The 23,716-nt window shown below is 44.0% G+C and overlaps 2 protein-coding genes across 2 annotated transcripts; both read right to left on the bottom strand.

The window, feature by feature from the left end:
* Positions 1–493: 493 nt before the first annotated feature.
* LOC128975761 (solute carrier family 2, facilitated glucose transporter member 11-like) lies at positions 494–8,383 on the bottom strand. The gene is made up of 12 exons (XM_054392785.1): positions 8,360–8,383; positions 8,006–8,104; positions 7,432–7,592; positions 5,577–5,701; positions 5,202–5,331; positions 4,479–4,627; positions 3,517–3,707; positions 3,260–3,370; positions 2,227–2,328; positions 1,986–2,061; positions 1,036–1,163; positions 494–700 (listed from the first exon to the last, which is right to left on the bottom strand). The coding sequence occupies exons 1-12, from the start codon at positions 8,381–8,383 to the stop codon at positions 494–496; spliced, it is 1,503 nt and encodes a 500-aa protein (XP_054248760.1).
* A 5,031-nt stretch (positions 8,384–13,414) lies between these two features.
* Positions 13,415–22,832, bottom strand: LOC128975762 (solute carrier family 2, facilitated glucose transporter member 11-like). The gene is made up of 12 exons (XM_054392786.1): positions 22,809–22,832; positions 21,153–21,251; positions 20,465–20,625; positions 19,751–19,875; positions 19,259–19,388; positions 18,959–19,107; positions 18,158–18,345; positions 17,032–17,142; positions 16,854–16,955; positions 15,219–15,294; positions 13,979–14,106; positions 13,415–13,621 (listed from the first exon to the last, which is right to left on the bottom strand). Exons 1-12 carry the CDS (start codon positions 22,830–22,832, stop codon positions 13,415–13,417), a joined length of 1,500 nt encoding a protein of 499 aa, XP_054248761.1.
* Positions 22,833–23,716: the final 884 nt, after the last annotated feature.

Raw genomic sequence — 23,716 nt, 5'->3', positions numbered from 1 at the left:
GGTCCCTTCCAACCCCTAACATTCTGTGATTCTCTGATTTACTGTGCTAAGTTTTGGATCCTCATCTGCTCAGGTCACCTCAAACCACATATCTGACTTTTCCTCTATGAGCGTGCTAGGTGCATATTTCAGACTTCAGTGTTTCCCCAACCTCATGACTGATGATCATGTATCCTTCTTAATCTTCCCTTCCCTTGGTTTGTCTTTTAGATTATTTCATCTAGATTAGCATAAAAGGAGGTTTTTGATAGGAAAGAAATCTTAAAACCAAGTGGTGAAGTTTCCTGTGAAAACCTTTAGATATCATCCAGAACCAAAACTGTAGCATAATGAAATTTGTTTCTGTATTTTAAAACATAATAAGGAAAAAAAAAAAAAAAAAAGGAGTAAGAGATGGGAGAGCTTGCAGTCTGGTTTTAATATTTCCTTTCCAGTTCCATTGCAGCATTGCTTCCTGTCTTTTCTAAGAGATGCAAATTTCTCCTCTGAACATTCAGAGTTTGGTGCAGAACAACTGTTCCTTAGGCAAGTTGTTTTCAGTGACTGAGATTTCTTTCTTCCTGAAGTTCAGCTTGTTGAACTCTGCTTTTATTTCCATGATTGACTTCCCCTTGGTCTCAGGGAGATACAGGTAGATGAAAATTGCTGATAAAACAAGGAATCCCAAAAAGATAAGGAAGCTGAAGGGTCCAAGGTTATCCTGCAAGCAGAAATGGGAGACACTCTAAGAAAAATAAGAATCTAATTTCTATTTCCCTGCCCTTGGTTAAGGTTGTCTCTTAGTAATTAAAATTCAAAGGTGTGCTCAACACACAAATCAGGACTGGTATCAAACCAGGAGCTTCTGCTGACCACATCTGACCTGCATCCAATTGCTGCTCCTGTCACAGGCCTGGGGCTTCTTAAGCAGGTTTGGTATTTGGACAGAGTTCTATGCTTTGTGTATTGTTGCTATTTATTGCTATTATTTTGCTCCCTGTCAGCATTCAGAAGTGGATTCATCCTGGAGGGGGGGATCTAGTTAGAGTCACTTACAACAATCATAGGAAAAATCATCCCAAGTACAAACAGTCCCATCCAGTTGATGCAGCCAACAATCAGAAAGGCTGATGGTCTGAATGACTGGCTGAAGATTTCAACCATGATAGATATGGTGGCTCCAGCTGAAAAGGAAAAGCAAAACAGAAACCAGGTATATGTGGTTCACAGAATCATAGAATGGGAGGGCTTGGAAGGACCTCTTGAGATCATCTAGCCCAACCTTCCCTGCTAAAGCAGTTTCATCCAGAGCAGAGTGCCCAGGACAGCATCCAGGCAGGCTTCCTTAGCTCCTGAGTGCACCTTGCTCCTGCTGAAGATCCTCACGGTGACAGTGGCAGAAAATGACAAGTCAGGCAGAATCAGTGGCCTGCTGGCAGGTGGCCTCTGCTAGGAGACTGAAAGACCTCGATTCCAGAAAGGGACTACAGCTGCTCATCGAGACCTTGAACTGTTAATTTAGGTTTGTCTTGTGCTTACTGGAATCCTGTTTCTGGTGCTGGTTCTGTATTGCACCAGTGGCCATTATTAGTGCAGTAATTTGTAAAGCCAGCTCAGCTTTTAGCTCCTGTGGCCAGTTCCATCTGAAGCATGTTGGTAGGAATGAGGCTTAACTCTCAAAATCAGTGAAGATGATGACTGTAATACACTTGGCAGTGACTAGAATCCTGGTTTTAGCTGAGTGCTTTAAAAATGGTTCTGAAATTTCTGTGTCAAACCCTCTGGAGAAGGTAATCCTGTGTTTGAAGTTAGTTAGATCCTGTGATCAGCAATACAATTTGAGGTGCCCCTATCTTTTTCCTATCTCCCACTTGCACACATCTGCTTTTCCCTCCCTAATTCCCAGAATCTTTTACCGTGGGACTATTCTATTCTTCCTCTGCCAGTTGTGTCACCAACCAATATGACAGAAAATCTCCTCCCAACATTGCCATCAATATACTCACATGGTCCAATTCCATAGAAGACAACGAATAGGAAGATCAGGATAACACTGAAGTAATGCATCCAGAAAAACTGATGCTGGAAGTGAGAAAGCAGTGAAAGCAAACCATTAGATACATGACAGAATAGCAGAGCTCTGCATTTTCTGCCAATGAGCCAAGCATTTGTACACATCCTGTGAGGCAAGAGCAGAAAGGTGGGCTGGTGCTGGGTGAGCAGCCCAGAATGCTGCTACCTCTTTACCTGCAGGGACAAGGTCATGGTGAGGAGCACCAGCGCAGAACACATCAGTGTGTATCCTCCCAACAGCAGCACCTTCCTCCCAAAGTGGTCTATGAGGGTGCTCTGGAAGAAAAACCACAGGCCATGAATCCCAGTTCTCCCATTAACTAATCCCTCCCCATGTGTTCTTCACAGAAGACTTATCTGAATAATAGCCAGAAATTAATACAACTTAAGTCTCTTAATTCTTAATGAATTTGATTAGCTTCTTCAAAGCTACTTCATTATTACAGGAACGACATGGATCTGGTGGATTGGGTCCACAGAAATGATCAGGGGGTTGGAGCAGCTCTGCTATGAGCACAGGCTAAGGGAGCTGGGGGTATTTGGCCCGGAGAAGAGGAGGCTCTGGTGAGAGCTAACAGCAGCCTTCCAGTGCCTGAAGGGGCTACAAGAAGGCTGCAAAGGGACTGTTCCCAAAGGCCTGCAGTGGTAGGATGAGGGGCAAGGGTTTGAAATGAGAGAAGAGCAGATTTAGGTTGGATGTTCCTTACCATGAGAGTGCTGGAACACTGCAACAGGTTGCCCATCCCTGCAGACATTCAAGGTCAGGCTGGACAAAGCTCTGAGCAACCTGCTCTAGTGGAGGATGTCCCTGCTGATTGCAGGTGGTTGGACAGGGTGAGCTTTGGAGGTCCCTTCCAACCCAGACCATTCTGTGATTCTATTAACTGAGCTGTGAGTCAACCCTAGGCTGTTGGTAGACACTTCCCTTCCTCACATGCTGGTATCTATCGAATTGTGCACATACGCCTACACACCTCACCCACTACATCAGAAATTATTTGACTGAGTAAAAATGAGTCTAAAGAAATCCAGCCAGGCAAATAGTTTGGGAAAAGAGCTGCCTTTCATCCTGCATGTGGTTTTGCAGAGGCAGGAAGCTGTGGCTTAGGTTATGCAAATCTTCCCCAATCCCAGTTATAAGTAAGGAAAAGTACAATCGCTGAATATTTAAATTTTTCCCTTCAAGCTCATGTCTGAAAAGACTTACACACAGGATGCAGGATAAGCATTCACATAACCCAATTCCTAGGGACACATATGGGATCAGGTATTCCTCAAACTTGGCTGTGTGGAATACTTCAAAGGAGTAGAAGTATATCTGAAAAACACAGCGAGGAAATGCACCTGTGACAAAAGTGCTGCAGTTGTGATGCAGTGCTGAGCTGGTGCAGTGACATTAACCGAGGGGTTTAGTAACACTGCCTAGAGCTGTCTCTTGTTCTGGGGGCAAAGAGGGCACTCAACTGCATTAATCCCACAGAGCTGCAAGGTGGTCATGAGAGCCATCAGGATGTAAAGCTGCCAGCGCAGAGATCTCTCTTTTATGACTTCCAGGACACGCAGGGTTTTTGTGCTCATCGTTGCAGCAGCCTTCTCCTTCATAATGTCATCGATTTCTGCTTGATGGTCTCCTTCCCCCCAGAGCCTCCTGATGGCTGTTGGGGAAAAAGGGGAGACTAAATTATTCTACCAGTGTAGCTCCATTGTGAGTGGTTACCTTAAAACCTTCAGTCTGCCTGTCCATTGCTGTAGGTGGTGGTGTTGGTGCTGTTTGCTTCTGCCATCTGGTCAGCTCTGGGGTAGCAGGCAGCTAGAAGAATTTTGTCTTTCTGGTTGTCATTTTAGCTTAACTTTCTAATGTTGAGTTGACTTCATTATAATCCAAGTAAACATTTAAGCATGAACTGCCTAAACCATTTCCTTTAGAGACAAAGTAGTTCCCACCAGAGCAGGAACTGTTAGACATGCTACTATTTATGCATCTTTCTTGTCTTAACTGATTAAACCAGAGAGAGTGAAGCCCCAGGTTCATACAGATGTAATAAGTTCTTTACCATGAGGGTCGAGGAATACTGAAACAGATTGCCCAGGGAGGTGGTTGGGGCCCCATCCCCAGAGATGTTCAAGATGAGGCTTGACAGGGCTCTGGGCAACCTGATCTAGTTGAGGATGCCCCTGCTGACTGTGGAGAGGGTTGGACTAGAGGACTTTTGGAGGTGCCATCCAACTCAGACCATTCTGTGATTCTATGATTCTGTGACTCTATTGCTGTGGGTACCTCAGCTGGCTCTCTACAGCTGCCTCCTCTGTTCCTCCAGGGCACTGCACTGTGCTGCACAGCTCTGCCCTGCTTGCTCGTTTTCTACAGGTGCTGTCTCTTTAAGGTACAGAGTCAAGTGAAGTGATGAGGAAAGCAGACACTCTACCTTTCCTGCAGGCTTCCTCATTACCCTTCTGTATCAGGAGGTAGGATGGTGAATCCGGGAAAAATGGGAGGGTAACTAGTTGAACCAATGCTGAAAGTCCAACAGATGCTAACAACCATGGCCACAAAGCTTCGCTTCCTAAAATCTCCCTGGAAAGTGTATGTGAAACAAAATCATGCTGAAATAACGGAATGAACCTTCAGGAAGTCTCTTCTGAGTGAGGAAGATTGATCAAACCATTCAAGGGTGCAGTGGAGCCAAAACCTGAATTGATAGCTTGGCAAATTTCATAAATTTGGCTATTTCTATTTCTGACAATTTTAAAGGAATTATTTGGCATTTTGAAAGCCTTTCTAAATATCATTGGGATCCAGGATATTGTCTGGAGAGCTGAGGAGACTCATCTGAGCACTGCTTTGATCACAGAATCAAAACACCTTGCTAAGACATTTCATGTGAGTAGAGTAAATTTTTAAGAGGACATCCTCTGGTAGAAAGGGTGTGGAAATAAGAAGAAATCAGATTATAAGTAGTTTTCTGTCTGCTATATTTAAAACTACTTGTTTGCTCCAAATATGATCAAAGCCTTTCTTCTGGCATAAGCTAAGATCTTTTTTGGGGAGAATGAGAGGGTTTCTCAGTCAGTGACGGGTGAGAGGGCAAGGTTGCAGAAAGATTTCTAGTGCTTTCAGTGTAACCTGATAGAAAGATTGGAGTATTTACCGTAGTCCAATAACCTGTCCTGTGAGTTTTCCTAGTGTCAGAAAAACAGCAACCGTGGAGTTGGTAAATCCACGCAGCCTCTTGGGTGAAATCTCTCCTACATACTGAGGATGTATGTTGAGAGAAAAACCTTGAGCACAAGAGAGGATAAATGGCTGTTACAACATTTAGAAAAGCATCACTTTCTGCCTCCACCCTCTCTTCCATTGCTTCCATTCACTCTGCTAGTTAGAATACAGTTTCTTGCAAAAGGGGATGATGTCTTTCGCTTTTCTGAAGTGCCCAGTATGTCATTTGCATTACCCCCCTCCTCCAAGAACAGCAGTGCCTGTGGAGGCAGTCCTGGCACAGCAAGGATGTGACATGAGCACGTACCTGTTCCAAAGCCATACAGAAAGCGGCCCATCAAAACCATCTCGAAGGATCTGGCTGGTTTACTGAGGGCCATGAAAAGTGCAGCTACCAGCATGATCAGATTAGTGCCCATCTGGCACTTTTTTCTGAAACAAACAAACAAACAAACAGGTAAAAAATTAGTTATCATTTAAAAAATATCCCATGATAATTTAGTGTGAAATGAGCACCTCTTGAGAACCTCTTTGTACTCCTCTGACTAACCTTGCTAGCAGTGACAGGAAGCAGGGTACAGCCATGCCTGCTCTTTTGAGACATGGCTGGAATCATTTTGCCTTCGGATAGTCTAAGTCATTCTTTAGCATTTCAGGATCCTTTAGGTTTTAAACTATTAATATTTTTTAACTTAGAATTTGAACAATTGGAACACTTCATCAGAATTTGCAGTGCTGAAAGAGATCAACTGGCCCAGCTTCTCAGCAAGGTTTTAAAATTGTTAGAGTGCCTCATAAGATTCACAGATACACAGATTGCATTGGGTTGGAAGGGACCCTCAAAGGTCACCTTGTCCAACCCCCCTGCAGTCAGCAGGGACACCTCACTCAGATCAGGCTGCCCAGGGTCATGTCAAGTCTGAAAATGCCAGGTTGTTCCCCAGAATGAATGAGCCTGTGGCTCCCATGCTAGAAGGGCTCATATCAGAGACACTCTTGGCTAAATGGCTGTGAACTGAGATGGAAGAAAGAGTTCTTAAAGACAGTTGGTGTGAACTGTGAGCTCATATGTTGAGAGCCTTGATGTCTCAGACTCAAATTGATGTCTTTTGTACTCAGTTGTTTTGCCATGCTGCTTGTTAGACAAGAGTCCTTGTGTCCACATTAAGGCTTCACAGAGATCCTGTGTTTAGAAGGCTGTGATTCAGCAGTTAGGTTACCATGTGTTAAGCAACCCATGGTAGAAGTGCCTGATCTTGCTTCCATTCTTGGGAGACCCTGAGTGTGGGATGAGGCAGTGTCCCACAAGAAATTTCTTGGGGGCACTTACCTGAGAGGAAAGAACACAATTGCAGGCAGGCTAAGATGGTTTGTTGAGACCCATATGAGGGGCCTCTGGATCAGTGGGTTGTGGAGAAGATCTTTAAGTGGGTCACACCAAGTAGATATGTTTGCCAATTTCTCTGTAAATGAAATTAGTGGTGTTACACACAAGGCACTGAGAACAGACCAGGCTGGTAAGGAATCCTTTCTCCGTCCAGTGGGAAAGATAGTTTGGAACTGACTTTCAGTGTAGTAGCTTGTCAAAAACAGAGATGTCTCTTGGAGATTAGATTTTGGTGCTGATTTTTGGCACTGCATCTTTACAGAGAAGTTACAGGGAATTAATTGTTTTTTTCTATTCTCTTCACACTTCTGTTAAATTAGATATGAACGTTTACTATAACATCATTGCCCCAAAATTAGTGTATTTAAATGGGAATCTGGTTCTTTTTTGACTCTTAAGGATGTCTTCCACACAGGGGTTTCCAGGTGGTTAGAGTAACTGTATATAAAGTATTACAACACAAGACACACAGCTCCTTTTTTTTGGGGAGGGGGAGGGGGGAGTGTGTAAAGCTTGGGAGACCTATATGAGAGTCACAAAGAGAACATGGGGCAGGGAGTCCCCAGACACTCCCAGAGGCACTGATCCCATGATGTGCTGATGAATGCTGCCTTTCCAGAGCACAGCTGTATGTTCACTGGGGAGGGCAGATAAACAAGATACAAGGCTACCTGCTACTTGAAAGTGGTGGATGTGCTAGCAAAACAAATCAGTTGTCTGCAATCAGACTTGATACTTCCCTGTACATTTTTGAGCTGTTACAAGAAACACTTACTTCCTGTATTTGGTAGTCAGGTAGCCACAGCAGAGGCTCCCCAGGAATCCTCCTATCCCATAAACAGACACAATGAAGGACCACAACAGCATGATTGTCTCAGGGTGGAGGGGAGAGCCGTGTCTCTCCATCCAGGTTTCATTAATAAACTTTCTGATGTGCTGAAAAAAAAAAACGAAGTTTGACTGGATAATAAGATCCCTTCATATTATTTAGCTGTTGTACTTCAGATCCAGCCTGTGGGTCTAATGTTAGACTTCTTTTGAGACTAACCACCTTAGTAAAACAAGTTAGCTAAGATCACATTGCAAAATCTTTAAGTTTGTATCAGCCTGTAAACTTCCAAGAAGTCCACTAAAAGCACATTTTCTGCCTTCTTTTGGAGGCAGAAACTTTTAAAACAGAAAATGCTATCCTGTTCTTTAAAGAAGGAAAAGTTCTCTATGTGTTGGATGTTACTGATAGCCAAAGAAAAGGCACAGGTGGATTAGCTGCAAGCTCAATGAATTTGAGACTTATGGAAAGCTCAGGCTTTCCATTTTGTGTTCCCAACATCAGAGAGAGGGCTGCTTACCACAGAAGGGTAGTTGATGACAGAAATGTGGAATCCATATGGGAAACTGCCACCAATTCCCAGCACTAAGATCATTTGAAATAGTCCCCGGAACTGAACCTGCAAAACAGAAATTAAGTGCTCCATCAGCTTCTCATTAGTCCAGATGTGCACGGGGCCAGAGAATCGGTAGCTGTGCATCATGATTTTTGTGGCCCCAAGCCCCATTTAGCTCAATGATATTTAGATGCAGAAGAGAAAGATTGTCTCTGTACCAAAAGAGCTTGCAAATTTTAAGGAATCTGGATCTTTAGTAATATGTTAGTTTCGTCTTTTGTAAACCAGAGCCCTGAGAAAAAGTGGCCAGCTACTCACCAGGTCAGAGAAGAAGGTGGCCATCTCCTGTGACAGAGCCAGGTCCTGCTGCTAACTGCCAGGAGAACCAAATGCTCACATTATGCAACAGCAGTGGCAGTGAACTAGTCCCATGTTATTGAAGTTAAATTTTACTTCAAAGGTTTTTGAGTTAATTACACATATTTCAGCTGTTGTACAAAGTTTAGAATTGTTGGATTAAATATTTCAACCAATGCTTGTGTCAAGCCTAAATAAAGAAGAGATGGTTTCACTTGCAGGAAATCTTCAGGAACTCTGTCTTGTGCTGGGGGATAGGGAACAGAGGCATCAATTTTAATCAGGGTTCCAATAATCACAACTTGCTTAGTTTTCAGTACAAACTGAGAAAGTTGTCTGTGGGGAATCATAGAATAGGCTTGGACAGTGAACTATAGGACTTTGACATACAACAGGAAAGAGCAGTTCTCTCTTCATGTGATGGCAACTAGACCACATCATAACTTAATCATTACTTAAAGGAACTGAAATGCTTCATCATTTTGGTGTGGGCTATGAACTGAATCCTGCAGTGGCACATCAGGCTTGGCCAGCTGAATATTTCATAGTAGCAGAGGAAGACTCAACCTCATGCAAAGTTTGGTCTGGCATTTCCATCAGCCAGAGTATTTATTTCTGTGTCTGTGATGAGCAAAAGGTTGCTTTGAAACTATACTGTAACCTCTGTAGCTGAATTGATGTGTCTCCCTTCAGACAGAAAAGTCTCAGGCTTTAACTTTATTTATTTCATAATTAAGAAGGGTTTATGTATATTAAGTTGGTAAATGGGTTAGTTATTTGCCACTTACACTTCAGTTAAAGAAGAGGAAGACGAAGAAATCATAAAGGGCTTATTAGATGCAATCAGTCCTAGTTACTAGAAAATCCATCACATGCAAAGAGAGTTCTCAGATCCTCTGGCTAACGTCTGAAATGCAGCACGTAGTCCTGCCAGGCCATTTCTCCCATCCTTCCATGGATGGGAAGTCACCAGGAAGCTGACTTAGTTGCTGCTGTGTGCTGACAGTTTGTGGCAGGTTTTACTCCTGATTAGGTTCTCCAGCAGATAAGCTGTTGTTAGAGCGCAGACACTGTCCCTTTGATACTAAGAATTAATTTTCTTTTCTCTAAAGCCATACAACATAATGTGCACCTGAGAAAGGAAAGTAATGCCACGTTAGCTGCTAGGATCTGCCTTGCTTAGATGGTACTGGGGGAAGGCAGGCAGGCGAGACTATGCAGCTGCCAGTGTGAGGCATTCCTTCTCAAATGCAGCCTGTTGCACCTATTCCCTTCTGTTCTACTTTACCCACCTTACTTACTATACTTTATACATACTGTAACTTCTCTTTGCTCTTGTGCTTTAGTTTAGGATTCCTGCTTTTGGTACACTGAGATGCATATCTACAGTAAATGCAAATGCTCTTTTGCATTTACTGTATTGCTTCTGTGCTTTCAATAGTTACATGGTGCTGAGGTCCCCTGTATTAGATGTGCAGTTTCCTAGCTAGTGCTAACAAGCAGTTGGCAGACATCTCCCAGATATCCTTTAGCCATGATTGTGGTTGAGACAGTAAATCTCACAACATCAGGTCATTTAGTGATTTACCTTGTGATTTTACAGTTATGTGTGACACACATATCCAAAGCTGTGCTAGGCCTTCCCTCATACAGGCCAGCTACAGCAGATCTATGTTTCTAGTGTCTGGCTGACAAAAGTTAGCTGATCCGGTTATTAAGTGCTTATATCTGCCTCAGTTACAGGCAGTATTTGGGATACGTTTTGCCTATCAGCTGATTGTCTCTGGAACGAAATGTACATGTAGTGCTCCTGAATCTTCTGAGTGGCTTTCCTCTTTGTCTCTGTCACCTCCCATGTATATTTGAACCATACCTTTTGCTGTTTCATCCTCTGACCACACAGCTACCAGAATACAGCTCTTGCTCCACTGAGCAGAGGCGAAGGTTGACCTGTGCTCCAAATAACTGTTCCACTTCGTTGTCACATTAATGTTCCATAGGGCATCTGCTCACTTCCTGCTGAGGATCTTATGGGGAAGGCTCTCCTAATAACATCTAATGAATAACTGAGATCAGAGAAGAGGCTCATTATAGAGTCCCTCCAGCAGTGCCTCTCTAAGCCATGCTGCTTAGGTGTTGTCATAAAGGAATGAAGGATATTTTCAGAATGATTAGTTAGGAAATGATCATCTGGGTTTGCAAATAGCTGAGATTTCCCTTTTGTATTGGCAGTTGTCCCCAAATGATTGGTAGTTTTTCATCATGCTGCATGTATATGGAACACTATAAAATTATTGAGCTTTTCTGACTTTAAGGATGTCTCATTTTTCATAGATAGTCTTTTAGTGAGAACTCTTAAGTGTCTCTCAGTACTAAAGACAGGAATAGTGAAAAATCCTAGTCATGGAAGGGAATGGAAGGGTGAGGCCACACCTGGAATATTATGTCTCATTCTGGGCTCCCCAGTTCAATAGGGACAGGGAACTACTGGAGAGAGTCCAACAGAGGGCCACAAAGATGATGAGGGGACTGGAGCATCTTTCTTACAAGGAGAGGGTGGAGACTTGGAGCTCTTTAGCCTGGAGAAGAGCAGACTGAGATCTTATCAGTTCATATAAATATCTAAGGTAGAGGTGATGAGGATGGGACTGGGCTCTTCTCAGTTGTGGTCAGTGATAGGACAAGGGAAAATGGATATGAACTAGAACACAGAAGGTTTCACTTGAACTGAAGAAGAAACTTTGTTCCTATGAGGGTGCCAGAGCCCTGGAACAGGCTGCTCAGAGGGCTTGAGAAGTCTCCTTCTCAGGAGACTTTCAAAACCTTCCTGTGCAAACTGATGTGGGTGAACCTGCACTAGCATGGGGTTTGGACTTGATGATGTCCAGAGGTCCTTTTCAACCCCTACCATTCTGTGATTCTGTATGCACACCAGTAGCTTTTTTCCTAGTCATCTGTCTCTAAGGGAGATCCTGATACGGGAAAGAAAGATTTGTGGAGGCCAGAAATTTTAATACAAGGCAATCTGCCACTTTTATTATGTTTAAGCAGTAGTTAGGACGAACAATTGAATCCATATTTTGAATAACCTTATTTGAATTGAAGTAAATATTCCAGTCAAAGCAGTATCAGAGACAAAAGCACTTGTACTGTGCAAGGGTTTGCATTTTCAGTTGTGTAGTGTGCTGCACTCTGAACTTTGTTCATGTTCTTCCTGATAGTGTTGGTTTGCTACTAGGGCTGTCTGAGCCTCTCATTAACAGAGGGAAATATGCAGAACATAAAGAAATGTCCCACAACTACATGTTTAAAAAACAAGTTTCTGGGGAAATCAGACCCTTTACAAGATCACTCCCTCGTATAAGGCTCACAAACTCTTTTTACCTTTAACAAGATAAAGCAGGAAGAAGAAGTAGGAGCTCTGATTGCCTTGAAGATCATTCACAGTTTGAAAGCCTGCAGTAGGTGAACTCAAGCATAGATCCATTCCTACAACACAGGTCCTAGGGAACGGTATCTCACACTGAACCTGCATATGATATGTTTCAACACATTCTCTGTTTCCTTATCTTTGTGCACACTGCCTGTGTGCAAAAATTGGCAAAACCATGACAGACTGTAAATGAAATCATAAACTCTTCTTGGAATTGCTTACGTGAAGACCTTAGGAGTTCCTGACATTAGGATGACATTTCCCACTCTTACTGTAACTCTCATCTAGCTGTGACTCTGACTAAATATTCAAGGCATAAAATGCTTGCAGTCATCTCTACAGCTCTCAGTTAGCAGCTACACCTGCAGTGAACAATAACTGAAGAGTCTGTACTGACTGCACATCCCTGAAATAAGAATATATGTGATGACTTCTTAGTCTTCATAGGAACATCCAGCCTAGGCAGGAGTCCTGCGTGTATCCAAGAGCTGGAGTGCATGGCTGAGCTTTGCTGACAGTCTGCTCTACACACTGCAAGCTGCTGTGCAGGTGCTTTTAGAAGAAACTGCAAAGCAAGAGGCATTCTGTTACAGCCAGGAGTTCCAGTCTGCTGTGGGTCTTCCAGGATAAGTTAGGTTCAGGTAGCTGAAAGTCACACAAAGGCAAGTAGCAGCTAAATTGCCTTATGGTTCACAGCCCATGAGATATTTGTGGGAACTCTGATCCCAGAAGAGCAGTTACAGACTCAAGGTGATGGTGGAGGTGGGCAAGATAGCACAGAGGATCTGAACTGACTCTAGGTGCTCGTGCTGTTTGGTGGATTCCACCCATGAGTCCTTTAGCCACCAAAAGGCACTATTCCTTGAGAAGAGCTGTACAGGAACTTCTTTCCCCATACTTTTTCATGAACAGGTTTGAGCATAGAATCAGCTGAAATTTTTATTAAAAAAGAAAAGAAGTTGAAGCAAGGATGGCTGCTGACATGGAAAGCTTCAGTCCAAAAGAATTAGTTTGTCAAGCTAGATACAACAGGAGAACAACATGGTGCTGTGCATGGGAACCTGGCAAGGTTTGATTGTTCAGTTGAGTCTAGAGAAACAAAGAATTACTCTCCTATGCCACTGATTTTTTTCTTTCATCTGTTATAAATTGAACCCTAGCCAGAGAGAGCAAGCCAAGAACTTCACTATTCCCATTTCAAGGTTGTAAAAACAACTCCAAAATCATAGAGAGAGAGGAGATCACAGGTCTGCCCTTTCTCTGTGGTCAGCAGAGTGTCTATAAATTCTACACGTGGTTTCAGTGTGTATTAGTTGCTCTGTTAAAAAGAGATTTACACATCAGCAAGTTAAGTCAAAATGTTCATGATTCACAGGAGTCTCTCCTGTTAATATCAGCCATCACCCCTTTTCTAAGCTGCCCTGAGTGGAGTGCTCAAGAAAGGTGCTGGTTTGGCAAAATGGAAACCTTGTAAGTGACAGATGTGAAGGCTGACAGTCCATGTGGACTGACTTGCTAGCCAGAAAATTACCAAGGCCTTTATTCCTTCTTCTGGAGAAAGCTTCACTCCTTTTAAGGACCAGTCAAAGCCTGGTGCAGAAGGTGCAATCCTCTCTGGGGTGATTTGTTATTGTTGGAATGTGCTTCTTTTTAAAGTTTAGCTTATGGAATTCTTCTGTAATTTCCACGATTGATTTTCCTTTTGTTTCTGGGAGGAACAGATGGATAATTATCCCTGAAGTGAAAAGTACCCCCATAGAGATGAGGAAGCAGAAGTGCTTGAGTCTTTCCTGCAGGGAAGAGCAAAGTTAGAAAGAGGGCAAGATGAGCAAATCTTTCCTTTTGTCATTTTCTTGTCACAGTTTTTGTAGCTGGGTTCCAAAGTACTTTGAATTTGATAAGATCTTTGCATTTCAACTTCTAACAACTATTCCAGTCTGAATTAAACACCTTTAAATCAGGTACTAGATACCTTTAGATTTCAGTCTGTTAAATTAGAGCCCTTCACTTGCAAAGTGGACTGGGCAGAGCAGGTGCCAAGACCGGTCTGGACTGACATGGCATTATCACGTCCTGCTGCTCTTTGTGCTCCCACGGCCAGCTTGAGCTCAGTGGCCCTGGGGAGCGTCCCAAGAACAGGCACTCACCACAATGAAGGGGAAGGTTGTTCCAATCACAAAGACACCCGCCCAGGTGATAACTGAGCTGATCACAAAGGCAGGAGGTCTGCAGGAGAGCTGGAAAATTTCAACCCTGACAGCAACTGTGGCACCAGCTGAAGGGAAAGAAGAGTAAGAACTGTTAATGTGTTTGGCTTGGACATTTGGATTGTGCATTGATGTTATGCAATCAACAAATAGATGCTGCTGTCATGGACTGGCATTCAAAAGATTTGAGCATGCCACTGGATTTTAGAAAATAAGATTTTTGTGGCATCTTAGAAACTGCTAGGATTCGTCTTATTAAGGTGGTAAATTATTCAACTGCATATATTGGGGAGATTCAGCAGGTGAGTTGGAAGTAGATGATCTTCAAGGTCCTTTCTAACCTAAACTATTTATGCGTCTTTCCCAGGGAGATGGTGGAGTTGCCAACCCTGGATGTATCTAAAGGTCATTTGGATGTGGTGCTTGGGGATATGGTTTAGGAGTGAACCTTGTAGAGTAGGGTTGTTGGTTTGACTTAGTGATCCTGAGGGTCTTTTCCAACCTAAATGTTTCTGTGATTCTGTGATCTCTGCGTCTATGAATGCTTGAGAAAGTCTGACATCTCATGAAAGAAGTTGTGTGAGGCTGGAATAACAATTCTTATTATTAACAAGAATTCCCAACATGATCTTGCTAAATCACCAATGAGTGATCTGCCTGGATGCAGTTCCTGGGAAAGCAAATCTTTTAAAAAGTAATAGGCTTGAAACAAAGAAAGAAAGAAGAGCAGATAGAACATCCCACACGAAGAATTACTCCAAAGTGGATTTTCAGCACTGCTGTCCATGGATAAAATGTAACATTACAGAATATTGAACTTAAAGGAACTCTTGCTTTTCTTTTTCTTTCTTTTCTTAGTTAAAAACAATAAAGTAAAAAGAAAAAAGAAAAAAAAAAGAAGGAAAAAACCCTCTTCTTCCCATCTGCTTTTGCTCTCTCTTTGCTGTATTTTTCTGATAAGCACTTTTTGCTCTCTTCCTGTCCTCTCATTAGCAAAATCCAAACCTGATGGCAGCGAAGTTTCTGGCCAATGATTGGACCCACGACATTTAAATAACTACAACATGTTAAATGAATTTACTTATGCTAAATATTATTCAATATTCTTCAGTATTTTCCTAGCCATATGAATAAACTCACATGACTTGATTCCTTTATTTCTTTCGAACGAAATACTCACCTGGCCCAGCTGCAAAGACAACTGCAAACAGGATGATCAGACAGAGGCTGCAGTACGGCATCCAGAAATACCAGTCCTGGGGAAGGAAAAAAACAAAAACTCAAACATACTGAACTTTGGAGTGAAATTTGTTGATAACCATAGGTGAGAAATGCTGCTTGTTTTCCAGCACTGCCACCTCAGGAGAAGACAGACAGTGTGAAAAGACTGGCAGAGAAATGTGAGCAATGTGAGTCATGCTTTTTCTTGTGGGCGGAGCAGTGAGCTTTTTGCTAGGTGAGCACAGAAGCAGGTTTCCTGGTGCAGGACAGCTGCCCAGCTTGGAAGCCCTCAATTAAAGAAAGTCTGAAAATCATTTTTGCACCCTTTCCTCCTTTCTTCTTGACCCCATGTTCTACCCCCAATCCTTAGAGATATGGGGAGGCCAAATAACATTTCTTCACTTTTATTAAGTGATAGGCTCAATAACTGGTACTGAAAAGGAACTTTCCTACATCTTAGTCAAGAAAATACAAGACTTGATGCTTTAGGAAAAAAACATATCTTCTTCCCTGCACTTGAGATCCTTCGTGAAGGAAACAAGAATGGAAGTCTGCTGCCACCTTGCTTCCAGGCTGATTTTGTGGTAGTGTCTACAGAGCTGCTCTTGGAGGAATGACTTGCTTCTGAAGAAGCTGCAGCAATGACAGAGTTACAAAGATGAACCCCACACTGTGAGAAAAAAAAAATGTGCATTCCCAGCATCTTCTGCAGCAAAGCCAACCTCGTGAAGTACAACAAGACCAAGTACAAGGTCTTGCAACTGGGTCGGGGCAATCCCAAGCATCAATATAGGCTGGGCAGGGATTGGCTTGAGAGCAGCCCTGAAGAAAAGAACTTGGGGGTGCTGGCAGATGAGAAGCTCAATATGAGCCACCAATGTGCACTTGCAGATCCTGGGCTGCATCAAGAGAAGTGTGGCCTGCAGGTCAAGGGTAATGATTCTCTCCCTCTGCTCCACTCTGGTGGGACTCCACCTGGAGTTCTGGAACCTCTATTACAAGAAGGATACGGACATGCTGGAAGGTGTCCAGAGAAGAGCTACAAGTATGATCAGAGAGATGAAGCTCCTCTTCTATGAGGACAGGCTGAGAGAGTTGGGGTTGTTCAGTCTGGAGAAGAGAAGGCTCTGAAGAAACCTTCTTGTCGCCTTCCAGTATCTGAAGGGAGCTACAAGAAAGCTGGGGAGGGACTTTTTAGGGTGTCAGGGAGTGATAGGACTGGGGAGAATGAAGCAAAACTAGAAATGGGTAGCTTCAGATTGGATGTTAGGAAGAAGTTGTTCCCCATGAGGGTGGTGAGACACTGGAACAAGTTGCCCAGGGAGGTGGTAGATGCCCCATCCCTGGAAGTTTTTAAGGCTAGGCTGGATGTGGCTCATGGTATCACATGGAAAGGAAGGTGGGAGTACAGGGTGGTTTAATCCTATGTATAGATGAGTTTGATCTTAAGGATATGAATATCCCAGAGGGTAACATGGAAGCTATTTTGGCATTTTCAAGCCTCATTTTTCCTCTCAGCAACATGGTCTTGCCTGTGAGCAAATGTTATCAATAGAAGAGAAAGAGAAATCTGCCATGAGAAGAGTTTCCTTACCTGTAGGGAGAGTGTCACTGTGATACCAGCAAGCAGTGAACCCATGATCAAATAGCCTCCTCTTAGCAGCACTTTCCTGCCCATTCTCTCAATGATGGAGCTCTGAAGGGCAGAAATGCCACTGGTATCAGTGCCAGAGGAGCAAATTGTGACCCATTCCCATAGTAGTGTCACTTACACAAACCACAGCAGCTACAAATTCAGAGAGGCCAACAGCAAGGGTCATGTAGGAGATCATTCTTTCCTCAAAGCCAGCTGCCTGGAGGACTTCAAAGGTATAAAAATAAATCTGGAATAAACACATAAATCAGTAAGAGAAGAAAAAAAAACCCTGATTTCTTACCCATATCTGTGAGAGACTGCCCTGGAGAGGAGCTGCTAACCAAGGAGCTTGCTCTTCAGCTTTGGCGTGAGCTGCACTCTCTTTTGGTAGCATTTGCTTTATTGGCAGACAAAAACATTGTAAAACATAATTAATTAGTTACTTGAATAACTGATAAAATGTTGGGATAGGAGGACCTCTAGCTGCTGCAGTGTAATTAGGTTTGCAGAGTCCTGCTTTAGGTGCCTGCAGAAACAGCCAGGTGTGTTATCAGTTCTGGAGTCCATCCAAAAACTGTGGGATAAACTCTTCTTTCTCAAGAGGAGCATGGGTTATGGAGTCATGAGGGGGTGAAGCAAACATCTTCTCAACTGTCTCTGCAGGGATATACCGAGAGGATAAAAATTCCAGCTTAGGCTGGATTAGACCCAGCTGTTTATTTCTTTCACAGATGTGGCTGCATTGTGATGTTAGAGGTAGAAGAATCATGCAGCTAATTGCAAAGCTGTGGCTTCAAAATTCATCCCAGAAAAGTGCTGCTGTGAGAACTGCAAAAGCTGGCAGAACAGCAAGCAAGCTCCTTGGTTAGCTTTAAAGGCAGAGTGTGGGTACTGCCTCCTCAACATCTTGGGGTGCTGAGAGCTGGGGGGCAAAGAGCAGCAGTGGCAGAGAGCAGGCATCTAAAACTACATTGTAGATTTTGCTGCATCAAGAGTGGGCTCGTTTGCAAGAGTCTGTTGTGGGGCCTTGTGATGGCTTCCAAAAATGGCCTAACTCCTGAAGGAGGTCACACCAGCAAGGACCTCCTAAGAGCTGGGTAAAGGGATGTCACATGAGGAGCCTGGCCAAGCTTTGCTGACTGCTGCTACTGCTGTAGGAGAGCTGGTAACCAGCAAGTTGTGGCCTGAGAAGCCTGAGAGAGATGTCTCCTTTGAGGTCTTCACTAAGTGTTTGGAGGCTTTAAGGGGGAAATGCACTCAACTGCATTGATGCCACATAGCTGAACTGTGGCGGTCAGAATAACTATCATGTACAGCTGCCAACGGATAGCTGGTTCTCTCATTAGTTCCAGGACACTCAAGATCTTGGTGTTTTTCATTGTTGCCTTCTCTTTCATGATGTCATCAAAGTCTGCTTGGTGATGGCCTTCTCCCCAAAGCTGCCTTATGGCTGTGGAGGAGAAGGAGAGCAAGACCTGCTATATAAATTCATTTCTGTTGTTTGCTGCCTAAGGAGTTTGTTGAGTAGGTGATGCAAGTGTCTGGCAGCACAGCATGCATGGGCTGGGGCTGTGGGGTGAGGCAGAGATGTCCTCTAGGGAGTTCCAGAGCCCTGGTCCTCTCCGGCACAGAGGGACCTGTTCTGACAGAGCTGCCTGTTGAGGTGCAGGATCACTCCCTCCCAGCCCACTGGTCCACTTTTCTCCCTTCTCCTCTTAGGGTAAGAGCAGAGTGCACAGTCAACAATCAGAGTTGAGGGGTGCCCTGTAGAGCCCTGCACTGCAAGCAGCTATCTGTAACTTATCACTCAGCAGCAGACTGACTGCTCATGTGGTCTCAAGCTGAATGCCAAAGCTTTTCTAGTACGGAACTGTAGTGAGAAGCAGTTTCATGGTCTGTGTGAGGACTACAATGAAAATATACTCAGAAGGTATTCAGAGAGTCATCTCAGAAATGAGCAAGGATCAATTTTGTCCTACTGATCATTTTCCATATGAGGAGGGCAAATATCACAAACCATTTGAAAGCCAAGTGAAGAACGGGAACCTGGAGCCCTTGGTTACCTTTTTTGCAGCCTTCCTGGTCTCCTTTATGCATGAGGAGATATGGTGGGGACTCAGGGAAGAAGGGCAGAGTGACTATCTGGACCAGTGCTGGAAGTCCACAGGATGCCATCAGCATGGGCCAGAGGGACTGGCTGCCCAGCAGCTCCCTGGTGGGGATAAAATATGTATGTAGGAAAAAAATCCCAACGTTCATTGCATTGGTTTCGAGGAGAGAAAGCAAAATATGACAAAGCACAGGAAGAATCAAAAGAGAGGGGATCCAGAAATGAATTGGGTGGGAAATCAGCACTGTTATACCTTTGTCCTGAAATTTGCCCTATGGCTTTTCCCAGTGTCCAAAAGCAAGAGGAGCTAGAGTTTACAAATCCACGAAGCTTCCTAGGGGAAATTTCCCCAACGTATTGATGATGTAGAGTGACACAAAGACCTTGAAGTGAGAATGGGGAGAGAGAAAAAAGAAGGCATTCGTAAGCAGTGGACGGAAAATTGCATGTAAGTAATTTAACCTCATGCACCAAACTGTTTCTCATACCTCAGCCCATGGCTGAGATTTCTTTCCACCACTAGATTTTCTAACTTTCTCTACAGAAGTAGCGGATTCCTGGGTTTGTTGTTTTGTTTGTTTGGTTTGGGTTTTTTCCACAGTGCAATTCCCTGCTCTTAGGAAATGTACAGCTTTCCGTGTGGGATGTAGGTGCACTATTTTCTTAGTGAAGAGTTCTTATTTACTTCGAATAAAGATGTAAAATCTGGGGAGAGCCTGCTGACCTGGGAGGGGAAATCTTTTACCTGCACTTATTCCGCACATAAAGCGTCCAATGAGAATCATCTCGAAGGCCTGGGCTGCTCTGCTGAAGCCCATGACAGATGCTGCCACCATCATCAGCAGGTTGTTGCACAGCAGACATTTCTTTCTGAAAACATGAGAAAGGAAAAAGATCTTCTGTAAATCAGAAGGGAATGGCACTTGAGCTCCCAGCATGTAGGATGTCTTGGGTGAAATTGTCTTGCTGGTTTTGTGAAATTATACACCTGTGATCCAGGACAAAAGCAGCCCATCCACATGGCTGGCACTGGCTACGCTGTGCTCACAGTGCTGGACTGGGGAGTTTGGAAACACTTCTGGGTGTTGTAGTGGAGAAGAATCTTAAAGCTTTTCTGCCCTTGCAAAAAGCATTATGAAGCACACATGCAGCATGTCAGAGCATCTCAGTGCTGCTGTATTTTGAGTAGCACCTCCAAGAAACCTACTTAGTCTTCATCTTGGGACTGCCTTTCCTCCCAGCCTGAGTAACTGCATCTGGTGTGACCAGCTGGCAGCACAGTTGATAAGCCAGTGCCACAGCACAATGCAAGCAGCAACAAAAGGCCAGGTGACACCAGAGCTAACCTGGCTGTGTGGCAGTCACAGCTAAGCCTGAAAGTCTGCCTCATACTGAAAACCTCAACTGCGATTTCCTGAAGCTGAGATTCAACTGACAAATTGCTTTTAAAGATACATACTTGCCATACTTGACAGTCAGGTATCTACTTGCTGAAGAACCCAAGAGACCTCCTATACCGAAGATGGAGACAGTCATAGACCAGAGGAGCAGGAGGCTGTCCTGGTGGATGGGGTGTCCGTACCGCTCCAGCCAGGTTTCGTTAATGAAAGCCTTAACGTGCTGAGACAGAAAACAGGCTTCTCAGTAACAGGAACAGTGGCTCTAGCACAGGTATTTTATTGTGTTAGGACACCATTTTATTATTTCAGCTAAAGTCACTCTTTCAGACAGGCTCTAAGCATGCATTAGCTAACAGAAACAGTTCATTTTGCCATCAAAAGGGGATATTCTTTGGCTTTTTGCCCTTGAATCCTGAGGAACTGAGGCACAGACTGGTGCTGAAGAATAGTGTCAAATGAGACTTCTGAAGCAGGCACATGTGCTGTAGGTTTATAGGGGAGAAAAGACATCACCGCAAGCAGTGTGCATCTGAGGAACAGTTCTAAAGACAGCAAGTTGCAGGCCTCTCTCTTCTTCCATTTCCAACACTTTGACGTGCTTTACGTGACAGCACAGCAATGGGGAAGAATGGTGGGAGGAGACCACTGGGGCTGAGCCCTTGCTGATTGCCACAAGGGAGCATCCTCAGGCCAGGAATGCAGGCTCAGTGCCACCCTTAAGCTTTGTGCCCTGTGCTCTTTGCCTACCTGAGACATGTAGGTGATGGTAGAAATCTGAAAGCCGATCTGGAATGTTCCACCGATGCCCAGGACAATGACCATTTGGAAGAGGCCTCGGTACTGCACCTGCAGAGAAAGAACAAAGTCTTCTCAGTGAGGCAGCTGCATCAGGCTGGTCTTGCAATGCATCTTAGATTTGCTCCAGAGGTTTGCAGATAGGGATGATGCCTCTGCGTGCCCTGCTGTGAAGGGTGCATCTTCCTGTGATTTCCCTACATCCAGCCTTATCCAATGGAGACCTTTACATTTCCTTCCTCTTATTGATAATTAATCCACAGAGTAGTGAGCTGAAGGTCATCCAGGGCTACTACTTGCCAGGGTGGGTTTGAGGAGGGAGGTTTTACTTTTCTCTCTGCTATCTGGACAGTGGCCAGGCTAGCTGCAGCTCAGACCTGTGCCCACAGTGGTACCCAGGCCTTCTGTACCCAGATTTTTCCTGTCTTATCTGAGAAAGCAGTTGCTGTGTTATCTATCTTTCAGGCCCTTGAACAGTGTGCAGTGATCCCTCAATTCAAGTTTTGTGGCAAAGCCTCCTGAAACCACAGAAAAAAATTAAACATCTAAAAATTAAAGAAAAAACAACAACACCTCCCCCCCCAACCCAACAAGCCAACAAAAAACCCAGAGCACTGAAAGGGGTTAAAAAGAGAGCCTGACATTGCTTCTAGCATAGATTTTTTTCACTCTGGTTTCTGTCAGTGTGGTAGTTTTTGAAAATCCTTTTTTTTTTACATAGCTGGAAAGGAGGGAGCAGTAAGGAAAAGTGTTGGGCCAGAATTTCCTTTCTGGATTGGTTCTGCTGAGCTGTGCTGTAGGAGGTTAGTGTCTTCTCTAGCTCTTATTGCCCTTCCTGCCCTTATCAAGCAGCATTGCTCATCTTAGCCTCTTGGGAGCTTTGGGAATAAACCCAGTCAGTTACAGAACTAGTCAGTTACAGAACTAGTTAGTTACAGAACTAGTCAACGACAGATCTGAAAATGCACAACCAGCCCGGGGTTTAGGTTTGCACTGCAGCAGCCTCTGCAGCAGGGCATAGTGAATAAGTCCTACAGGAATGACAAAATGCCAGCCTTTCAGAGGGGCCCTGCCGTATTCCTCTTCCCTGGACGACAGGTTAAGTGAGCCCAGCGGGAGCTGGGAGCTCTTCCTTAACGGGACATTGTCCTAGTTAGAACTGCCTCGCTGATGTGTGAGGGCTCAAGACTCAACCATAGCCAGAATAAAAATGTTGCAGACTGCCACAAACATTTCTGTCAAGATGTCACATCTGCCAACATCCAGTCCTTGTTCCCTGCCTTTCAAAACCTCTGCCTGCCAGCTCTTGCACTAAATAATTAGTGATATGTTTAAGAAAATTCCTTTTTCAGCAGGTAAGCAAAGCAAAGGATGTTTGAGGATAAGCCAAGATTTCCCAGTACACCAAATCATTTCAGAAATGTTAATGTATTGATAAAAATATGGATGGCAGAGTGTCTGAGGTGCAAATATCTGCAGAACCACTTCTGAGGTGCTTGTTGTGAATAGGAGCCTTGCTGGTTTAGCTGAGATACTGATTTGGTTTGCTCTCCAACAGCAGCAGTGTACAACAACAACAGGGCTGCAGATACCCCACCGAGTACTCACCAGGTCTGCTAGGAAGCCTGTCATCTTTGGCTAGGGGCTGGCTGTCCAGTAGGTGATGTGTCTTTGTCATCACAGGCTTCTGTGTCTCTGTCTCCTGCCTGCTGGTACTGCAGAGAGCATTTGGCTTCAGGGAGCAGAGTTAAATTTTTACTCTTTGGTCTTCACTCACTTCTATTGACATCAACTGGCCAAAGTTAATGCTGCTGGATTAAATATTTCAGGAAATAATTGTATCTAGTCCAGTCCCCAGGGGGAAAATTTCAAAACAGATGAAGTTTTGCACCCTGGGGGCATCCAGGGATTTGGAAAGGGAAAGGAGAACGGTTCAGGAAAGAAAAAAATGAAATAAATCTGAACAGTTTTCCAGGAAGAGTAAAATCCTGTATTTCTACAATTCAGAGTGAGGAGTGTATCTGCCATAATCTGCACAAAGCAAAAACCAGCTGAGCTGGTACCAGGTTTAGGAACTGTTATTTATTATTAGGTGAAATACGTGGTGTTCTCTTTGGGCTTCACTGGCATAGTAAATGTCATTATTAGATGAAAAATAGGAACTTGGTGGTTTCTTCTAGCTTTGATGTTGAGACTTTGCGTTTGTTATTATCCCAAACTCCCAATTAAATTGGGATGGCAAAATCCCAGAGACTGGAACTAAAGAAGACACTTCGGCATAAAACATTTCCTAAGTGAAATCTCTAAATTTAGAATCATAGAATCATAAAATCATAGAATGATTTGGGTTGGAAGGGACCTCCAAAGGTCCTCCAGTCCAACCCCACTGCAGTCAGCAGGGACATCCTCCACTAGATCAGGTTGCTCAGAGCCTTGTCCAGCCTGACCTTGAATATCTTCAGGGATGGGGCTTCAACCACCTCCCTGGCAACCTGTGCCAGGGTTTTGTCACCCTC

The sequence above is a fragment of the Indicator indicator genome, chromosome 26 (genome assembly GCF_027791375.1).
Source record: "Indicator indicator isolate 239-I01 chromosome 26, UM_Iind_1.1, whole genome shotgun sequence".
NCBI classification, from domain to species: domain Eukaryota; kingdom Metazoa; phylum Chordata; class Aves; order Piciformes; family Indicatoridae; genus Indicator; species Indicator indicator.
Note: the sequence above shows the minus strand (reverse complement) of the source record. Positions and strands in the feature narration are given on the sequence as shown.

Bases quoted from the DNA above. Each gene is read 5' to 3' on its own strand.
- LOC128975761 (XM_054392785.1), bottom strand. From the start codon at position 8,383: ATGGCCACCTTCTTCTCTGACCTG. The intron at 5,332-5,576 runs GTACGTGCTCAT...CTTGTGCTCAAG, and splicing joins TCTGTATGGCTTTGGAACAG to GTTTTTCTCTCAACATACAT. The intron at 3,708-4,478 runs GTAGAGTGTCTG...TTTCCCCAACAG, and splicing joins TGAGGAAGCCTGCAGGAAAG to CCATCAGGAGGCTCTGGGGG.
- LOC128975762 (XM_054392786.1), bottom strand. From the start codon at position 22,832: ATGACAGGCTTCCTAGCAGACCTG. The intron at 21,252-22,808 runs GTGAGTACTCGG...CTTTCTCTGCAG, and splicing joins CAGGCTTCCTAGCAGACCTG to GTGCAGTACCGAGGCCTCTT. The intron at 19,876-20,464 runs GTATGTATCTTT...TCATGTTTTCAG, and splicing joins CTGACTGTCAAGTATGGCAA to AAAGAAATGTCTGCTGTGCA.